Source organism: Aulonocara stuartgranti, assembly GCF_965226115.1.
Source record: "Aulonocara stuartgranti genome assembly, chromosome: 8".
NCBI classification, from domain to species: Eukaryota; Metazoa; Chordata; class Actinopteri; order Cichliformes; family Cichlidae; genus Aulonocara; species Aulonocara stuartgranti.
The window spans coordinates 21,331,397-21,350,389 of NC_138959.1; the positions used below are offsets into that span (position 1 = coordinate 21,331,397).

The window sequence follows — 18,993 nt, forward strand, 5'->3', positions numbered from 1 at the left end:
ACCTTTGACCTTTCCTTGGCATTTTGTGCAAGTACAAACTGGACCTTATATGTATTTATACACAAATGTATACAAAACTCAACCTGTAAACACTGAAAAACTCCTCAAGTTTCTATTAAATGGATCAACTATACAAATGGTAAAGTGTTCTTATGACCGTTTAATTGATGTAAAAGGCTGGCTTAAATACAAACTCAATATAAAAGTTATTGAAAGATCCTTAAAAACGTTTTATTGTAGCTTTTTCAACAACTGTATATTATTACTTCTTTTTTTTTTAACCAGACTGGTTAATGAATAGGTCTATACTTCTGTGAAGTAATATGCAGAATAAATCTCAACAATCAACAGGCTATAATAAAACTCTTAGCTTTGAAGTAGACTTTGTGTAAATCTTTCAGATATCTAAAGCAAATATAAGGAGCTGTGGTGGTGTGGTGATCAGATGACAGGCGATGAGGATTCTTCAGCTGGATGTTCTGCAGCAGTCAGGAAACAGGAAGTCTGGGTCCTCAGGGCAGCTTCTCAATGACAATTGTAACTCAATACTTACACTGAGTAATAGAAATGGGTTTGTCCTTAAATAATATTAGTATAAACTTACTGTAGTCAAATGTTATAGTCAATGAAACAGACTTGAAAAATGTATTTGAATCTAATTTAATATTTATGTAAATAGAGCAGTCTGAATGTATATATTACAAAATAACCAGATTGTCTTATTACAAATAAACCTTTAAGAGGTGTATATTTTATATAATTTATCAAAGCAATTGCACCTGTAAGCCAATCAATGTTTATTCCAAAGTGTAATGCAAAATTAAAATGACAAATGTAGGGCTGTGTAAGTAGTTTCTACTGTGAGTTCTACTGTACTGTAATTCTACTACTGTAATTTTAACTTTCTACTTGTGATTTCCAGAAAAATGACTGGATGTGAGAGAGTTTAACGACAGGAAAGATGGAGCAGTGAGAGCAGAGATCTCTCAGAATTCTGAATACAGACTGACAAAGTTCAGGTAACTTCAATTCCAAAAACTTAGATTCTGGTAAGACTGGATTTCAAGTCACAGGATTGCGTTTCAACTCAGGTTCAAGTTTGTCAAATTAGATAGAGCACATGGCGGAGAATGGATAGAAGATAGAATGGCTTGTCAAAAAAGATTGAGCAGGGAGAGGGAGAGTGATAGGACAGACTGAATTGCTTGTTAATGATAGAGGGAGAGGGTTTTCTGCAGCAGGTCACCTGTAAGACAGAAAGAAAGTGGAATTAGACACACTTCCAATAAACCTGGCTTTACCGTATTTTTCAGACTATAAGGCACATTTAAAAGCCTTTAATTTTCTCAAAAATAGACAGTGCACCTTATGTATGGTTGTGCTTACTGATTTCAAACCACTTCTATGTGCTACACGGCACTCTGTCAAATGTTTTAGTATGACTTTGGTAAGCTACAAAGCAGCACCACTTGATGTATTGTCGGAGCATGGATACCATAGTCAGCACCCTCGTAGAGTAATTCGTACTGTGCTTCAACATAATATGGTGTGTGTGTATAAGGGCCTGGCACCTGTTGAGAGCCATGCTTATGAAGCAGATTTCAAACTGATCAATCCACATTCATCAGTCCATAAATCCTGAAAAGTGAGTGTATTGTTCTGTATTTTATGTCTTACAACTGAACAATTTTGAGAGTTATTGTAAATGAGTTGAATAAAGTTTGACTTATCTGTTTTGTTTGGCTTAATGTGCCTTAGAATTTAGTGCGCCTTACAGTCCGAAAAATACAGAACACATATATCATTACACACTGAAGAGTCGTACAGTACATTATTAGATTCAACTGAATGAAAATGTTTATCATATGGTGGTGGAACATTTCTAAGGACATTTTTGCATTCTATTAACACAATAAAAACAAACACAGTCTGTAAACCAAGATGTGGTGCTACAGTAACTTACTATAAACATTATATGGTCAAGCTAAACCCACACAATGAAGTCAGAGCAGACAGTTTCAGACCACCTGCTTTAAACACTTCACAGCACTCAACTCACATGATCCTAAATGCCCAAAGGTCTCAAATTCCCGTTTCTGTGTGTACTTACCTGGTTCAACAGTATATCATAATGTCTGGGGAGCCGTTAACATAAAAGTAAAAAATAATTTACTCAGTATGACTTTTGGCAAAATGAAAAATTTGGAGACAGATGACTCCTAAACAGCAGTTTCTACATTTTTCAGTCAAATATGGGGCATGTTTAATACACACTCCACTAAATCTACAATAAACTTAGCATGGCCGATATTAGGGCCTAATTAAAAATGTACTATGATGATAAGAGAGATCTGTAAGTCTGGAAATGTTTACACAGACTTTTCTACGATCTGATTATTCCCAAGAGCTGTGCTGACTCACTCCACTAAACTGAATGTCCTATAATGAGAAACATTTCCCAGCACTGTACCTCAGACAAACCTTTACTTACCAGACTGGAGACGATCAGATCAGCAGTCTAGAGAAAGGAAACAATTCATCAGATCACTGTTTGATGATTCAGACTGTTGAGCCTCTTCACACACAATCCAATTTACTGTGACATAAATTAACTAGTAAAATTCTTAATTTATTTAAGGCTTTATGAGCTTACTGTAGTCTAAAGAGGAGATAAATGAACTGCAGCGTCTCACATGGCTGTAGCAAGTGTAATAAAAGCATTCATTACTACAGAAATATAAAGAATAGCCACCACAAGTGCAGGATATACCAAATATTTCCTACACAGAAGCTTTGTGGCTCCAACATTTTCTACAACAGGTCAGTACTAGTAAAGTGTGAAAGCCAAAACTTTTAAAAATGTTAGATACAAAATAATTATATAAATCAGAAGCAACAGAAAACCTCGTCATGTCTGATATGAATATGTAAATCTTAAAATAGTTTTAAATATTGACATGTTACAATAGCAGAGGTGCACCATGTTTTGTAATTAAAATTAAATGTCTTAAATTTTTACACTAAAAAGTCCTTTCATTATACCTGTTGCTAGGAATATTTATGTATTTTGCAGTGTACCTTTTTGGCAACTTTTCTATTAAATTTTAAAACACATTATATTCACCAAATAAGTGATAAACTAATTAGACACACTGGCTGTAATGTACCTAACAATGTCCACTCACACCTCTGGTTCTCTTAGTTTTTCATTATTGCTTAACTGTACAAAATACTTCTACAGTGTTCTGACTTTAATGTAACACATCAGCAGAATTTGAGAGACAATATGAATCAATACCTGTGCAGCTCTTAAGTGTTTGAGCAACCACATATACTGACTCCCCTAAAACACTTTCATTGTTTTGTCTGCTACTTAAATCCACAAACATAAGGAGAAAATGAACAACTGACATTTACCTATGTTTGGATTCAATAAGCCATAAGAAATTTAAATCATACATAAATGGGCTATTAAACTTCAGGGACATTTTCAGGGACAGTCAGAGGTCCTGTGTGAGGGCTTTGCTGCTACAGGTAATAAATCCTGACTTTGTGTTTTTGCCCATCAGTAAATGGAAACATATCACAAAAAGTCAAACTACTGTATGTAAGTTGCCAAATGTGCTACGCAATGCCAGGTTCATACTGCCTCAGTTACAATCACTGTTTACTTACCAGCAAAGGCAAAACCAAAGATCTCTTTCACTCTGTGTAACAAAAGACAAAGCACAAAAATACAGAATGAGACAACTCAATTCAGTACACTTCTTTGTTTATCACAGCAACAAACAACTCACCTTTTTCTACACCTTATTAAAGATTACTGTCTTCATTAAGGTAAAATGTGGTTTCATCCATTTGTAATAAGCCACACACGTTTCTCAGTTATGTGATAGCTCTATTAGTTTGGTGCTATTAGATAACACAGTAGATTTAATAAGCAATGATTTGCTACACCTAGCTCTGCACACTTTATCAAATTCTGACATCACAATTTCAAAGCATGAACAATCATAAATGAAAGCTTGGATGATATTTTTGTAGGCTTCAACATTTGAGTTAGTCTGCATTCAAATTCTGCTTCCTAAAAATATTATCACCTGCACACAGTATCATTTAATATGCTGTTGTTTTAAATATCTACATATCATATTTATAATATTAATGGTGCACTGCTGCATTTTATTTATTTGAAGGTGGACTTTTTTATATTTCGTTAGTTTTTCACAAAGTGAGAAGTTAAACAGAGCTGCAGGTGTAGGTTTCATTAAAAAAAAAAAACAACCTGCACAAACAAGTGTTTGTTAAACAGTTCTTAAAATTTAACTAAAAAACTAAAATTAACTAATTAAAAAAAACTTCTTGTTAAGAGATGTTATTATTCTTATATTATGTGTTTCATCCTCACTCTCTCTCTCCCTTCTGTTAATTAACCCACAGCACAAAAACACACCGGTACAGGCACGTGACTCTTTTTTCTCCCGGCTTTCAGTCAGAAGCTGTGTCCCAAAATGTCGGCTGCATCCTCCGGAGGCCGCATTTGAAGGCCGATTATGTCACAGCCAGTCGACGAAGGCTGTCTCAAATGCGGCCGACAAATGAGTCCTTCATTTCCCCGAATAAACTTTTAACATATTTTTAGGCGAGAAAGTAGCGGTGTAAATATCTGCTTGGTTTATCAAGACATCGCATATTTGCAAAAGTGTGCCGACGTTTTCAGAGACGTCTGTCACCCACCGGCTCGATGGCAAGCCGGGAGGGGGGTTCAGACCCCCGCTCTTTCGCTACTCAGGTTAAACATGATATACAAGTCACTCTGATAACTTAAAAATGTAATTGTTTGCCTTTTTCTGTGTTTTATTTGTTCTGGAGTAAATCGGTTTGGCTGAGATCAAAGTTATTAGATTATTAGATTAAATAAAGCTTTATTAATCCATCCGGTGGGTTCCTCCGGGATTTTCACACAGCTCAATAAACGTTAAACGGTCGAGAATTTACGCCAGTGTCCTGTTATATTTTAAATAGCAAGGAGCAGACGGCCGAGTTTATTAAACTCCAGCGAGACAGCGGTGACGCAAATCTGAAGGCTAGACCGTCCAGTTTCACAGCCTTCTCGGTCCACGTAGACCGCGAAGGCTGGGTCCTCCGAAAGATGCAGCCGACGTTTTGGGACACAGCTAATGGCGGTAAAATGGCTCCTTTGAAGTTGCCGACCCTGCTGCTTCAGCAGCTAATCAGTGGTTCTAAAATGACGGCTCATTACCTTACAACCGAAAGAATGAGGCCGTTTTTAACTGACTGATTTGTGAAGAGAATTAACTTCAGCTTCCCTAACAGACTCAGAAACACTAACACACCGAATGAACCAAATACAACACAATAACTGTAATAAACAATCAAATGAACCATATTAATTTCACACTGGGCCTATAGCAGCTAGGCTAGGCGTTAGCACTTAGTGCTAGCATACCAAACACTCCTTTTAAATAGTAAAATTACAACGTTTCACTAAAAAAGCAGCCATTGTGTTACTTTAACATGACTTATACTTCGACTGGCTTCATAAGTCACTAACAACAACTGGGTAAATCCCTCATACAGCTTATAGACATTTCATTTCAGAAAAGAGAGACAGAGAAGCAGCGCTTACCGGTGGGGATCGAGCTGAGAGTGGACGGAGATTCAGGAGTCAGGCAGAGACGTTTAAAAAAGAGGCATTCACGGGTAGTGGGAAACTCCGCAATTACACAAAATTGGCATGGAAAACGTGAAAAATATATGTAAATTTAAATATTATTATACTAGATTTTTTTGCAACAAAAAGCAACTAGCAGAAATTTAATTCTATAAGTTTAATAAATGTTTCAAACAGGATTCTTTGAATTTGAAATAATGGTTAAAATACATAAATAAACATAAGGTCATTATGTTAAAATGTACTTTATTATGATAGATTTATTTAACTGACTGCAGTAATAAGAACAGTCTTCTGCTGAAAACACACACCAAGGAGCTGGTGTTGGTGATCGCCTAAGCATCCTCACAGTAGGAGCTGCAGAGGCTCATCTCACTCCACTGCAGGACTCAAGAGGTTCAGGAGGTCCCTTAACCCCACTGCTATGAGACTTTTTAACAGCGACTCCTGATATGTTCATTGCACATTTGTTTCTTTTATTCTACTACATATTGGTTGTAATCATGAATTCTGAATTGCTTTAAAGCTGAAGCTGTCTGCTAAAACTAGCTGAAAAAGCTGAAAAGTTGCAGAAATTGTAAAAACTTTGCAGAAGCAAAGGAACTTTGCTAAAATGGAATAACTTAGCAGAACTGCAATATCTTAGAGGAAACATAATACTTGGCAGAAATACAATAGCATAGCAGAACTTAACAGAAATATTGTAACTTACCAGAAACATGATAACTTCTCAAAAATACAAGAATTTAGGAGAAATAGTATAAGATAACAGAAAGAATATATTTAGCCAAAAATACTTAAACATTACAGAAACATTATGATTTAGAAAAATAGTACAACATAGCAGGAATACTGTGATTTACCAGAAATACAATTATGGAGGACTAATACTTTAAAATGGGAGACATATTGATACACACACACATACACAGAGCCTAAAGGGAAGAGTATTTGTGCCATGGAGTCTTAACAAGAATGTGAGGTCCATATTAGAAAAGCTGGTAAAATCATAAAAGTTTGCAGAATTGTAATAAATGATGAATATGAATTACTGGTCTGTGACAGTGTATTAATCTGTAGGGAAAAAAACATGCTGACCAAGGTGGAATCGAACCCACGATCTTTGGCTTGCAGACCCATGTCATTACCAACTGCGCCACTGGGAAAGAGAGGAGCCGTTTTGAAAAACAGGGTAATGAGGAGTCAGAATTAGATCGCGGCGAGAGGCGAAAAACGCCGTTTTTTGGAGTTACAAAACGTTGTGTAACTCAAAACCTAGGTGGACTAGAAGCATAATTCTTGTACTACTGATCAGGCACCTTACTCCAGGAAGACAGAGGGCTGCAAGCCTGTCATCGTTTCCAGTGTGGCTTTGTATTCTTGGGGTAGCATCAGATTTTTCCCACAAATATTTAAAGGTAACCCTTATTTTGAGCTTATTTATTAAATCAAAAGTCTTCCATTGTGTAAATTATATTTGATATGTTTTTGTCTTCTTTTAGATTTAGATGCAGTGACCGGATGTGCTGCAGCTTTGTTAACTGTTTGGAAAACATCTGTTTGTGATGGTATTTAAAATTACACTTTAAGGTGACAGTTTCCATGTAATTTCAGTCCTTTTTCTAAACAAAAACATTTTTTAATTAACATATTTTTTTATTTGTTTTACCAGCACATCATTAGTCAAAGTTAAAAAGAGCCACATGTTACACCAACAATGAATTTTTGACTGTGTTTGTGTCACCAGATTTAACAAACAATATCAGACCTATGAAATAAGTAATTGCACCATTTTTGGATAAATGTGCAATTATATTGTTTTGTATTTTCAATTGTTGAATAATTATGTTATAGAACAAACTCAATCTGTTTAGCCAAACAACATAATTTGTTTGGTTAAATAGTGGATTTGTATAATTTTACTCTATAAGTACAGCAAGCTGAATTCATACAAACACACAGCTCTAAATCTTGAATTGTAGGATGCACAATAATGATCATTTAATTATTATGGACATTTAAATCAGAATCTATTGAACCATTACACATATTCTTTATAGAGATTACGCAACCTCAAAATGCGGGAAAAAAAAACAAGTGTTTAAGAGCATAAATAAAGACAGCTGAAAGTGTGTTTGTATGAATACTGCCTTAGTATGGGGTGTCATGGAGTCTTAACAAGAATGTGAGGTCCATATTAGAAAAGCTGGTAAAATCATAAAAGTTTGCAGAATTGTAATAAATGATGAATATGAATTACTGGTCTGTGACAGTGTATTAATTTGTAGGGAAAAAAACATGTTGACCAATCATATAATCATATATTCACTCTTACGGTGAAAGAATGATATCGATACTCCAAATAGATTTCGAGTTACAAAGCGTTGTTTGAGGGCAAGTCAAGGCAGTTTTTGCTTCGCTCTACTCAGTTATGGTGCATTAGAAGTCAAATATCTTTAATAATTCATATTTTAATGATAAATTGTAAACACTGGAAGATTCCCCCATCTCTTCTGAACAAAACGGTGTAAGAATGACCGCTCTAGCCCCTACGGTTTGGAAATTATGGTCATTTGTTTGAGGGGAGTCCTCACTATGAGAAATAGGCTGCAATAATCCTGTGCATCTCTGTGCTGCGTGTGTAAACAGAGGCACCTGTTTTGGCGGGAAAAAGTACACAGGCTCTCTGATTGGTGGATTCAAATTCAGCAGCTCCCAGGCTGACCTAGAAACTTACTTCTCTCTCCCTGTGCATTTTTTTGCTGATTTTTTCATTTAACAAGTATATTTGAGGGACCCTCAGCATGTTCAGCATTTTTTCAGCTGTCCATTTTGCTTTTCCAATTTTTCTGTTTAACTGATTACTATTGTGCTAAATCATACTATTTCTGCTATTTTATAAGATTTGTGCCTAATATAGTATTTCTGCTAAATTACAGTATTTCTGCTTTTTATACTATTTGTGCTAAAACATAGTATTTCTACTAAATGTAGTATTTATGCTTAATCATACTATTTCTGCTTTTTATGGGATTTGTGCCTAATATAGTATTTCTGCTTTTTATAGGATTTTTGCTCAAACATAATATTTCTACTAAATGTAGTGTTTATGCTTAATCATCCTATTTCTGCTTTTTATAGGATTTGTGCTTAATATAGTATTTCTGCTAAATTATAGTATTTCTGCTTTTTATAGTATTTGTGCTAAAACATAGTATTTCTACTAAATGTAGTATTTATGCTTAATCATAGTATTTCTATATATTTCTGCCAGGTCCCCAGGCAGCCAATCCTCTGTGAGGACTTAGACATTCAAATTTTCAAATCAGGGCCTGCACGGTTTCCCAGCCAATCATATATGTGTCCTGAGGCATTCAAATTTGCATATTGGGGCCTTCATGGCTTCTAAGCCAGCCAATCATATCTGAGGGCTGAGGAATTCAAATCCACAAATCAGGGCCTGCACGGCTTCCCAGGCAGCCAATCATATATGTGGCCTCAGGCATTCAAATTTGCATATTGGGGAATTCGTGGCTTCTAAGTCAACAAGTCATCCATGTCGTATATCTCTAAAAATTCACATTTTAATGATAAATTGTTAACACTGGAAGATTCCCCCATCTCTTCTGAACAAAACGGTTTAAGAATGACCGTTCTAGCCCCTACGGTTAGGAAATTATGGTCATTTGTTTGTGGGGAGTCCTCACTATGAGAAATAGGCTGCAATAATCCTGTGCCTCTCTGTGCTGCGTGTGTAAAAAGATGCACCTGTTTTGGCGGGAAAACGTAAACAGCCACTCTGATTGGTGGATTTAAATTCGGCAGCTCTCTCCCTCTGTGTCTGTCTGTGTGTGTGTGTGTGTGTGTGTGTGTGTGTGTGTGTGTGTGTGTGTGTGTGTGTGTGTGTGTGTGTGTTAGTGGGAGAGAGAGGACCCTGCCCTTATTTGGCAGCATGTCATTGTAGGATTTAAATTGAATATAGTTAGACTGGTTGACTGGATTAGAGCCTGTGTTTGTGTGTCCCTCTGTGCATTTCTGTTTCAATATGCCTCCATATTTGTAATTTTGTAAGTTATTACTATTCTGCTAAATCATAGTATTTCTGGTACTTTTCGGTACTTGTGCTAAATACAGTATTTCTGCTAAATCATACTATTTCTGCTTTTCATAAGATTTGTGCATAATATAGTATTTCTGCTAAATTATAGTATTTATTCTTTTTATAAGATTTGTGCCTAACATAGTATTTCTGCTAAATTATAGTATTTCTGCTTTTTATACTATTTGTGCCTAATATAGTATTTCTGCTTTTTATAGGATTTGTGCCTAATATAGTATTTCTGCTTTTTATAGGATTTGTACCTAATATAGTATTTCTGCTTTTTATACTATTTGTGCCTAATATAGTATTTCTGCTAAATTATAGTATTTCTGCTTTTTATAGTATTTGTGCGAAAACATAGTATTTCTACTAAATGTAGTATTTATGCTTAATCATAGTATTTCTATATATTATATCTGCCAGGTCCCCAGGCAGCCAATCCTCTCTGAGGACTGAGACATTCAAATTTTCAAATCAGGGCCTGCACGGCTTCCCAGCCAATCATATATGTGTCCTGAGGCATTCAAATTTGCATATTGGGGCCTTCATGGCTTCTAAGCCAGCCAATCATATCAGGGCTGAGGAATTCAAATCCACAAATCAGGGCCTGCATGGCTTCCCAGCCAGCCAATCATATATGTGGCCTGAGCCATTCAAATTTGCATATTGGGGAATTCGTGGCTTCTAAGTCAATAAGTCATCCATGTCATATATCTCTAAAAATTCATATTTTAATGATAAATTGTCAACACTTGAAGATTCCCCAATCACTTCTGAACAAAACGGTGTAAGAATGACCGCTCTAGCCCCTACGGTTAGGAAATTATGGTCATTTGTTTGAGGGGAGTCCTCACTATGAGAAATAGACTGCAATAATCCTGTGCCTCTCTGTGCTGCGTGTGTAAACAGAAGCACCTGTTTTGGCGGGAAAACGTAAACAGCCACTCTGATTGGTGGATTTAAATTCGGCAGCTCTCTTCCTCTGTGTGTGTGTGTGTGTGTGTGTGTGTGTGTGTGTGTGTGTGTGTGTGTGTGTGTGTTTAGTGGGAGAGAGAGGACCCTGCCCTTATTTGGCAGCATGTCATTGTAGGATTTAAATTGAATATAGTTAGACTGGTTGACTGAATTGGATCTTGTGTGTGTGTCTCTCTGTGCATGTGTGTTTCCTCATGTGTACATATTTGTAATTGTGTGGCTGTCATAAATTTTTTTTCAGATTTTTGTCATTTAACAAGTATATTTGAGGGACCCTCAGCATGTTCAGCATTTTTTCAGCTGTCCATTTTGCTTTTCCAATTTTTCTGTTTAACTTATTACTATTGTGCTTAATATACTATTTCTGCTTTTATAGGATTTGTGCTTAATATAGTATTTCTGCTTTTTATAAGATTTGTGCTTAATATAGTATTTCTGCTAAATGTAGTATTTATGCTTAATCATATTATTTCTGCTTTTCATAGGATTTGTGCTTAATGTAGTATTTCTGCTAAATTTAGTATTTCTGATTAATTATAGTTTTTCTACTAAATCATAGTACAGTATTTCTGCTTTTTATGGGATTTGTGCTAAAACAAAGTATTTCTACTAAATGTAGTATTTATGCTTAATCATACCATTTCTGCTTTTTATAGGATTTGTGCTTAATATAGTATTTCTGCTAAATTATAGTATTTCTGCCAAATTATAATATTTGTGCTAAAACATAGTCTTAATTTAAAATTACAATATTCATAGTTCATCACAGTGTCTCTGGTAAATCACAATATTTCTGCTCTGTTGTACTATTTTTCTAAATCATAGTGTTTCTGTAATGTTTAAGTATTTTTGGCTAAATATATTCTTTCTGTTATCTTAGACTATTTCTCCTAAATTCTTGTATTTTTGAGAAGTTATCATGTTTCTGGTAAGTTACAATATTTCTGCTAAATTCTGCTATGCTATTGTATTTCTGCCAAGTATTATGTTTCCTCTAAGATATTGCAGTTCTGCTAAGTTATTCCATTTTAGCAAACTTCTTTTGCTTCTGCAAAGTTTTTACAATTTCTGCAACTTTTCAGCTTTTTCAGCTACTTTTTGCATACAGCTTCACCTTTAAGCATCCACACTGCATTTTCGCAGGAAATGCAAATTTTTCTAGTCTATGGATTGTTGTTTAGTATAAATAAATAATAATAATAATAATAATAAATATAATAAATAATAAATAATAAATATAAATAATAATAATAAAATAATAAATAAAAATACATAAAATCATTTTTTCTCAGTTCTTCCCCATAGAAAAAGAACACTGCCATTTAATCTAAACTCTTTATTGGGACTTTTTTCTGCAGTGTCACGTGTGCAGGTGTGAAACGACACAGTGGGATATTTAAAAAAAGAAAAACACACACACACAGAGCAGGATTATTTTTGGCGGCATGCTTTATTTTCGTTTTCCAACCATGATTTTAATGGTCACAAACTGCGCTTTTCGCTGCCGACATCTCAACGGTATTTCTCAGAGAGACCCAGGGCCACGGCGGCCAAGAATTTGTCGAAGGCGACATGAGTTTCCGGGGTGAAATCTTTAGGGAACATAATGGCGATCACCACCATAGCGCAATGAGCCAGCATCTGCAGAGAGAGGAAACAGTTTACACCAAATATATGAAGTTTGCTCGGCAGAAATCGCTTTTAATAAACAGACTGTTTGTTAGTGCAAATGCATAGTCAATAAACTCGATCTTCTTAAGAACAATCTTTTCAATACGTTGGATTACTTTGTTACATAAATTAACCGTGCGTGAAATAGGAATAGACAATAACCTCTGTTTATAACTGAAATCGCATATGCACATGATCCGCGTCTTACCTTGAAGTTAGATGGATCCACCCTCAGCTTGAAGGCGTGCAGCTCGCTCAGTTCCAGCAGGCCGCCTCTCAGGTTGTCAATCTTGGACACGGCCTCAGTGACTCCACCCAAGATCAGCTTTCCGTGAACCATCACGGGCTCAGAACCGGGAGTCAGGTCCGGCCAGTGGGAGAAGTAAGTCTTGGTTTGCGGATACACGAGGAGCATCCTGTGGAAGCAGAGATGAACATGGTGGGTCACAAGCTCCAGTGGCGCAATCGGTCAGCGCGCGGTACTTATAAGACAGTAGCCTGCAGAGTTATGCCGAGGTTGTGAGTTCGAGCCTCACCTGGAGCACGAGCTTATTTTAAGTAGTGGAAACACACATCTGAAGTGTGTTTAAATATTTGAGGCGACTGTTGCTGTAATTTGGCGCTGTATAAATAAAATTCAATTGTACTGAATTCAATAAAGAAGTGCCAATACAGCCTTACCTGCCCAAAGCTTCGCCTCCAACAGTATCCATAACCTTGGAGACCTTGGCCCAGAGTGCCTTGACGGCAGCCTTGTCTTTCTCAGTCAGACTCATGTTGGATCGGTTGTCTCTCTCTCTCTGATGATGCTACCCGGCGAGGAGCTGTGCTTAAATTCAGTTGCCCCCCTGGGTCACACCCAGGGCATCTGATACCAAGCCACAAGCTGTGACGCAGATAGGACTCATTCACCGGACCTGATAGAAACTTGTTTGGCTTTAGGCCAACGCAGAGGGTGATATCTGCTGGTGACATCTTGGGTGTGAATTTGCAAAAAAACACTCTGCATTTTTTTCGTGTAGGATACCAAAAGTGCAACGTAACCACATTTCCTGCTTTGCAAGTTTGTGAGAAGTTAGAGGTGAAGCACATGGTCCCCTGATGACTGATGAGTGGAGAACATCTCAGGCGGAGTGATATCATGTGCAGAAAGTCTACAGTTCTAAGAACAATGAGTGAACTCGTGTCTAAGGAGTTGCTGTGAAATTAATGCCAATAAAACTGATTGATTCATAAAACTGAACACATTTTTCTATTACTTCCAGCTTTACTGAGGCCTGAACCAAGTAAATTATAGTAATAGTAGTAGTAATAATAATAATGATAATTTTGAATATTTACAAAACAATTCGATTCGATTCGTACTACTTAAATCAATCAATAAAAAAATTAAGTATATTTTCGTGATGTGATCATCATTTAAACAATTTTACCAATGAAGTACAATATAAGTATAAGAAAATGATCTATTAAAAAAAAACAGATTTCGTGATCGCAAAGAATGTGGGTCATTTATGGATGCAGGTGGGAGTTACAAAAATGCGTGCATGCACATTACGCACTTACAGAAAAGAGCGCAAAATTCTATAATATATGCAAGTACACTCGGTGGATCTAGGATATACTAAAAATACAAGATTAAAAAACAGCTCTTCTTATCAAATTGAAGCTGTTTAAAGCTTTCTCAGATTTATCAGATTTAATTTTTTAATTCAGCATTTTTTTCTTTTTTGGCTCGGTTCATAAAATAAGTTCCTATCAGTGGTAGAAAATAGAGCAGACGGCCTTTATCAGCCAGCTCAAGTGTTCTTAATCAAAACACATGCATCTGTGGACGCAGGGGGGTTTGGGTGGAGGGGGGTTCGCTGCTGCAGATAACACCGGTGTGGTTTACGAGATATAACTTAAAGAGCGTCAAACACTCTCGAGCTGCTTGGCAATCATTCCTCACATTTAAAATAAAGACAAATAAAGACTAAATAAATAAATAAATTCTTTCATTTTTCTCCGCATAAATGTTTAGCCTTTTTACTTATATTTCTATATAATGTTGATATTTTTGTGAAGATGTGAAGTTGTTGAACCTTTATTTGTATAATATCAAGCAGATACAGACGAATTATGCATTTCCATATTTTAAAAAAAAATCTGAATTCACATTTAAAATATATACACACTTTATTTAGATTTTAAAAAGTGGGGGACGCACTTTAATCAATGTTGACAGATAATTTTCAAAAGGCCTTTTTCGCATTTTATGAATTTTATCCTCTGTGTGATTTGTTTAAAAGTAAAATAAATAAATAAATAAATAAATAAATAAATAAATAAATAAATAAATAAAATAAAATAAAAAACTCAACAGCAACTCAGGATTCAGCTAATAACAGCTGAATAAATAAAAATAAATAAAAATAAATAAAATAAAAATAATAATAAGAATTATCAGAGACTTGAGGACTGCATTTGAAATAACTGTAATAGAATATGTTGGGAATATTTTGCGCATAAAATATTGGGCTTTGGAATCTTTGGCCGCACAATAACTGCGCTAATTGAAATTTTGTTTTTGGCTTTGCTTAAATTGCGCAGGACACGAATAACAAAACCGTATCAACAAATCCAGAAACTTCTGGTGAAGTCTGCAGTTTATCTCACGCGCATCATCTCCAGCCTATCACAGCAGACTTCTCATTTGGGGTGGGGGAGCTTCGACGCATTTAAATAGATGCAGGGGGTCTAGTGAAGCACTATTCAGCCTTTTCCTTCAAGCCTGAAGAAAAAAAATCATAATCAAACGCCACCATGGTTGAGTGGAGCGAAAACGAACGCAGCATCATCTCCAACATCTTTTCCAACCTGGACTATAACGACGTTGGGCCCAAGGCTCTGGTCAGGTAAGGAACACCTCTGCAAGAGGACAATCCTTCCTATGACGTGCCCTGTGGCCAAACTCACGTGTGTTTCTCCCTTGCAGGTGTCTGATCGTTTACCCCTGGACTCAGAGGTATTTCACCTCCTTCGGTAACCTCTACAACGCCGAAGCCATCAGCACCAACCCGAAAGTCGCTGCCCACGGAATCAAAGTGCTCCACGGTCTGGACCGCGCTCTGAAGAACATGGACAACATTAAAGCCACCTACGCCGAGCTGAGCGTCCTGCACTCAGAGAAGCTGCATGTCGACCCCGACAACTTCAAGGTAAACCTCAGAACCCGCCTTTCTTCTTCTTCTTTTTAATGCAAACACGACATTTTCTTATACCTTTTTTTCTTTCTCCATGCAGCTGCTTTCTGACTGCCTGACCATTGTTGTTGCTGGAAAACTGGGTTCCGCTTTCACCCCAGAGGTTCAGGCTACCTTCCAGAAGTTCTTGGCCGTGGTGGTGTCCGCTCTCGGAAAGCAGTACCACTAAAATGTAGATCCGTCTGCATCTGGAAGCCAGAAGGAGATCTAACGCCCGTTTCAATATGTTATGGATCACCTCAAAAGAGAAATAAAGGCCCACTGAAGCAAAGTTTACGTTTTCCCTTTGTATTTTTTTTTTTTAATTTTACACATGCTTATAAGTTATATCTTATATCACACTGGGGGGCTGGATGCCGAGTAGAGGGCAAATAAAGGATCTCGTTTGTACTTTTAGGTTTTTAGACTGTAACATGGCGAAATATGAGAGCGGATTTCACTCTTGCAAAGGTTATAATAAAAACTAAACTAATAAATAATAACAACTTCAAAATAGAAACCATATATTTTATAGGATTTGTAAGTAAAAACAACCATAACCGCAAAATGACCAGTAACAGGCTGTTCTTCATTCTAACGAGAGTACCCTATTGTTTTTCACTATACTAGATACTACTTTGTTTATTTCATTTTCTGTTGGGCGATGAATTGCGTGCACAGCTGGGGATTTGTTGTAAATTACAACTGGAACAAACAAACATACATACATTTAATTTTAAGATTATATTTTTTAAATGTACTTTATTTATCTTGCTTGCACTTTCTATTTCACTGTTTATGCCGCTCTCCTCACTCTCAATCAGAGATGGGCAGTTACTTGTAACGCGTTACTGTAATCCGATTACTTTTTTCTAGTAGCGAGTAAAGTAAGGGATTACTATTGCAAAAATGGTAATTTGATTTGATTTGATAAACGTTTATTGGTCCCACAAGGGGAAATTTCCTAAGGCTGCCGACCTATTGCACGTAATGGAGGCGCCATCTTACCCTCTGACCACACATACATTACACAAACATCACATGGGGAAGACAGGTCAGAGAGGTATAACAATGGAAAATGCACCACATGAGGAAAGATAAGGAGAAAAAAATAACTCCTCCCAGACTGAGCTCCAACAGGGAGACCAGTTTGAGAACAGAAAAAAACACCTCTGCACATGAAAAAACTCTAAATACACCAAAGAAACACATGACAAGCAACAGGGGTGGGTAAAGGGTGAGAGACAGCCGATTTAGACAGTGCATCCGGGCCTGCGTGCGCTGGTCTCCTTGATCCACCGTCAGCATCGGAAGGGAATAAGCGTCGAAGGCGTTTGGAAAGGGAGGGGGGATGAGTGTGTGCATATCAGTGTATATGTATGTGTGAGTTCAGCTGAGACAGTGTCCTTCGCCCTGCTAGGCTAAGTAAACAGTCTTCCAGCCAACCCAGGTGTCCTTGTTGTTCAGCCCCAGCCTTGCAGCTGGCGCCAAACGGGTATCCGCATAAGTGATGGTGTTTTTACTTTAGTGCGAACAGCTCATATGAATTTCAAAGCAGTTCTACAGTCCAACACTGGTCTCTCAATCTCCCGTTGGAGAGCCGCGAGCTTCGCCATACTTGGGTTCTGTGATGTTGTCATTTCTTGTGCTCAAGGAGCCGATTTCTGAGAACTCACGGCAGCGTGCCTCCCCGAGATGTCATCCAATTTGCGCCCAGAGATGTTATTCCGAGCTAGCAGCCGTAGCATCTCCAAGATCTTATCCGTGCTGCACTCAATGAGCCCATTTTGAGAAACTCACGCCTCTCCCATCGTTCCAATCCCAGCGGGCAGCCTTGTGGGGGTTTGAACAGCCGGTTCTGCTTTCTTAATTCTTCGATAAGTCAGGGCCAAGCCAGCTCCGATTAGCCAGAACCCTGTTACCATGATTCCGAATAGGTAGATATCTTCAGCACTCAGGCCCACCCAAGCCCAAACTTCTCGTTGAGAAAGGGGTGTCAATTGCATCTAGGGATCAGTTGATCCAATCCATAATTCCTCTTTTAGGTTTTAGAGAACAGACTGTGAGAGAGTGTTCCAGGGAAAAGTAATACAAAAAACATGACACTAGACAAGGACATAAGAGGCTAAGCAGGGAAGCTAAGGGAGAGGAGGAGAGGAGAAAAGTGCGACCGCCTTCATCAAGAGCAAGAGCAGAAAAATTAGATTACTGTTACTTTCCCGCAGGAACGCTGTGTTATGTTTAGAAAAGAGAGAAAAAAATGAAAGCACTGAAATCTGTATCAACTGTACCTTTTCCCACAATTATTAATTCATAATCTTTGAAGCTATATAGGTAAAGGTGTGGTGCTACTTGAGGGCATCGGAGTGACACTAAATAACTGCAGTTAGTTAGGTCAATAGTTTAATTGAACTATAGCTATCAGAGCTGTCAGAATGATGAGTGGAACGCTCTTTGGGTTATATAATATTGGGCTAATTTAATTGCAAAGATGGAATCAGTAATCCATAATTGCCTGCCAATGTCCAGCGCAGATTAGTTGCTCAAAAGTGTACACACCATACGAGGGAGTGCAAATGAGAGATTTGCAGGTGTTTGTCTCTGCTGTTAAGATAAATGAGAGGAGGCGGAAGAAGAACCAGCATGGTTTTCTGTAAGGTTGAAGTATTTTGTTAGAAAGCACCGCGAATGAGTGTGTTCCAGGGGAACAAGACTGAGGTGGAGCGCAAGATTTATCCAGAGGAGAGCTACACTGTTATAAACTATTCCATCATAAACCTGACATCCATGTGTATAGCTGACCTGTGCTATACCGAGAAGAACACCAAACATCATTTACCGTCAGATCCCGACCCCTCTATTTAGCAATGAAGACATAGCTAATGTGTCTCATGCGTAAATGCTCACACTGCCCATGTTTTTTATTTTTTCTGCAGATTGCGCACTAACACAGTCACATTGACACCTACCCCTTTTTAATGATAGAAAATACATTAATGCAACATTAAAATCTCTGTCTGCCCACTGCAGCAGGAAGGACCAAGTTAGAGGACAGAGCCAAAGATTTAGCATTCCGCTCACAGCTTTGGGCCACCCACCGGTCACAATTACGCACTCGCTTCCATTAAATGAACACACATCAACTATCGCATATCTTACAACCGAAATGACGCGTCTCCCCCCCTTTCCCCACAGCGGTAAGTTTCGCGTTAGACTATTGTTTCCTTCTTCCCTCTAATCTGTAACAAACAAAACTGAAAGTTTTGACGGGACTCAAAGGGTGGAAGTGTCTAAGATTAATGTCTTAAATCTAAGCCGTTCAATAG

At 37.4% G+C, this 18,993-nt stretch overlaps 2 protein-coding genes and 1 long non-coding RNA gene across 4 annotated transcripts; 1 reads left to right on the plus strand and 2 right to left on the minus strand.

Annotated features, from left to right (window-relative positions):
- Positions 1-52: 52 nt before the first annotated feature.
- Positions 53-5,697, minus strand: LOC309712856. 2 transcript variants are annotated; one of them, XR_014278430.1, is made up of 4 exons: positions 3,798-5,639; positions 3,676-3,707; positions 2,492-2,518; positions 53-1,246 (listed from the first exon to the last, which is right to left on the minus strand). It is a non-coding gene; the product is annotated as an uncharacterized lncRNA (long non-coding RNA). The 2 variants fall into 2 exon arrangements; XR_014278431.1 differs by lacking the exon at positions 3,798-5,639 and adding an exon at positions 5,651-5,697 and having other exon boundaries at positions 54-1,246.
- Positions 5,698-12,203: 6,506 nt separating this feature from the next.
- On the minus strand, positions 12,204-13,261 carry LOC309712859 (hemoglobin subunit alpha-like). The gene is made up of 3 exons (XM_082544015.1): positions 13,125-13,261; positions 12,652-12,859; positions 12,204-12,413 (listed from the first exon to the last, which is right to left on the minus strand). Exons 1-3 carry the CDS (start codon positions 13,217-13,219, stop codon positions 12,285-12,287), a joined length of 432 nt encoding a protein of 143 aa, XP_082400141.1. The 5' UTR covers positions 13,220-13,261; the 3' UTR covers positions 12,204-12,284.
- Positions 13,262-15,179: 1,918 nt separating this feature from the next.
- LOC309712352 (hemoglobin subunit beta-1-like) lies at positions 15,180-15,959 on the plus strand. The gene is made up of 3 exons (XM_082543077.1): positions 15,180-15,340; positions 15,421-15,643; positions 15,729-15,959. The coding sequence occupies exons 1-3, from the start codon at positions 15,249-15,251 to the stop codon at positions 15,855-15,857; spliced, it is 444 nt and encodes a 147-aa protein (XP_082399203.1). The 5' UTR covers positions 15,180-15,248; the 3' UTR covers positions 15,858-15,959.
- The last annotated feature ends 3,034 nt before the right edge of the window (positions 15,960-18,993 follow it).

Coding starts and splice junctions, on each gene's coding strand:
- LOC309712859 (XM_082544015.1), bottom strand. CDS start 13,219: ATGAGTCTGACTGAGAAAGACAAGGCTGCCGTCAAGGCACTCTGGGCC. Junction 12,860..13,124: donor GGAGGCGAAGCTTTGGGCAG/GTAAGGCTGTAT, acceptor CTGCTTCCACAG/GATGCTCCTCGTGTATCCGC. Junction 12,414..12,651: donor TGGATCCATCTAACTTCAAG/GTAAGACGCGGA, acceptor CTCTCTCTGCAG/ATGCTGGCTCATTGCGCTAT.
- LOC309712352 (XM_082543077.1), top strand. CDS start 15,249: ATGGTTGAGTGGAGCGAAAACGAACGCAGCATCATCTCCAACATCTTT. Junction 15,341..15,420: donor GGGCCCAAGGCTCTGGTCAG/GTAAGGAACACC, acceptor TCTCCCTTGCAG/GTGTCTGATCGTTTACCCCT. Junction 15,644..15,728: donor TCGACCCCGACAACTTCAAG/GTAAACCTCAGA, acceptor TTCTCCATGCAG/CTGCTTTCTGACTGCCTGAC.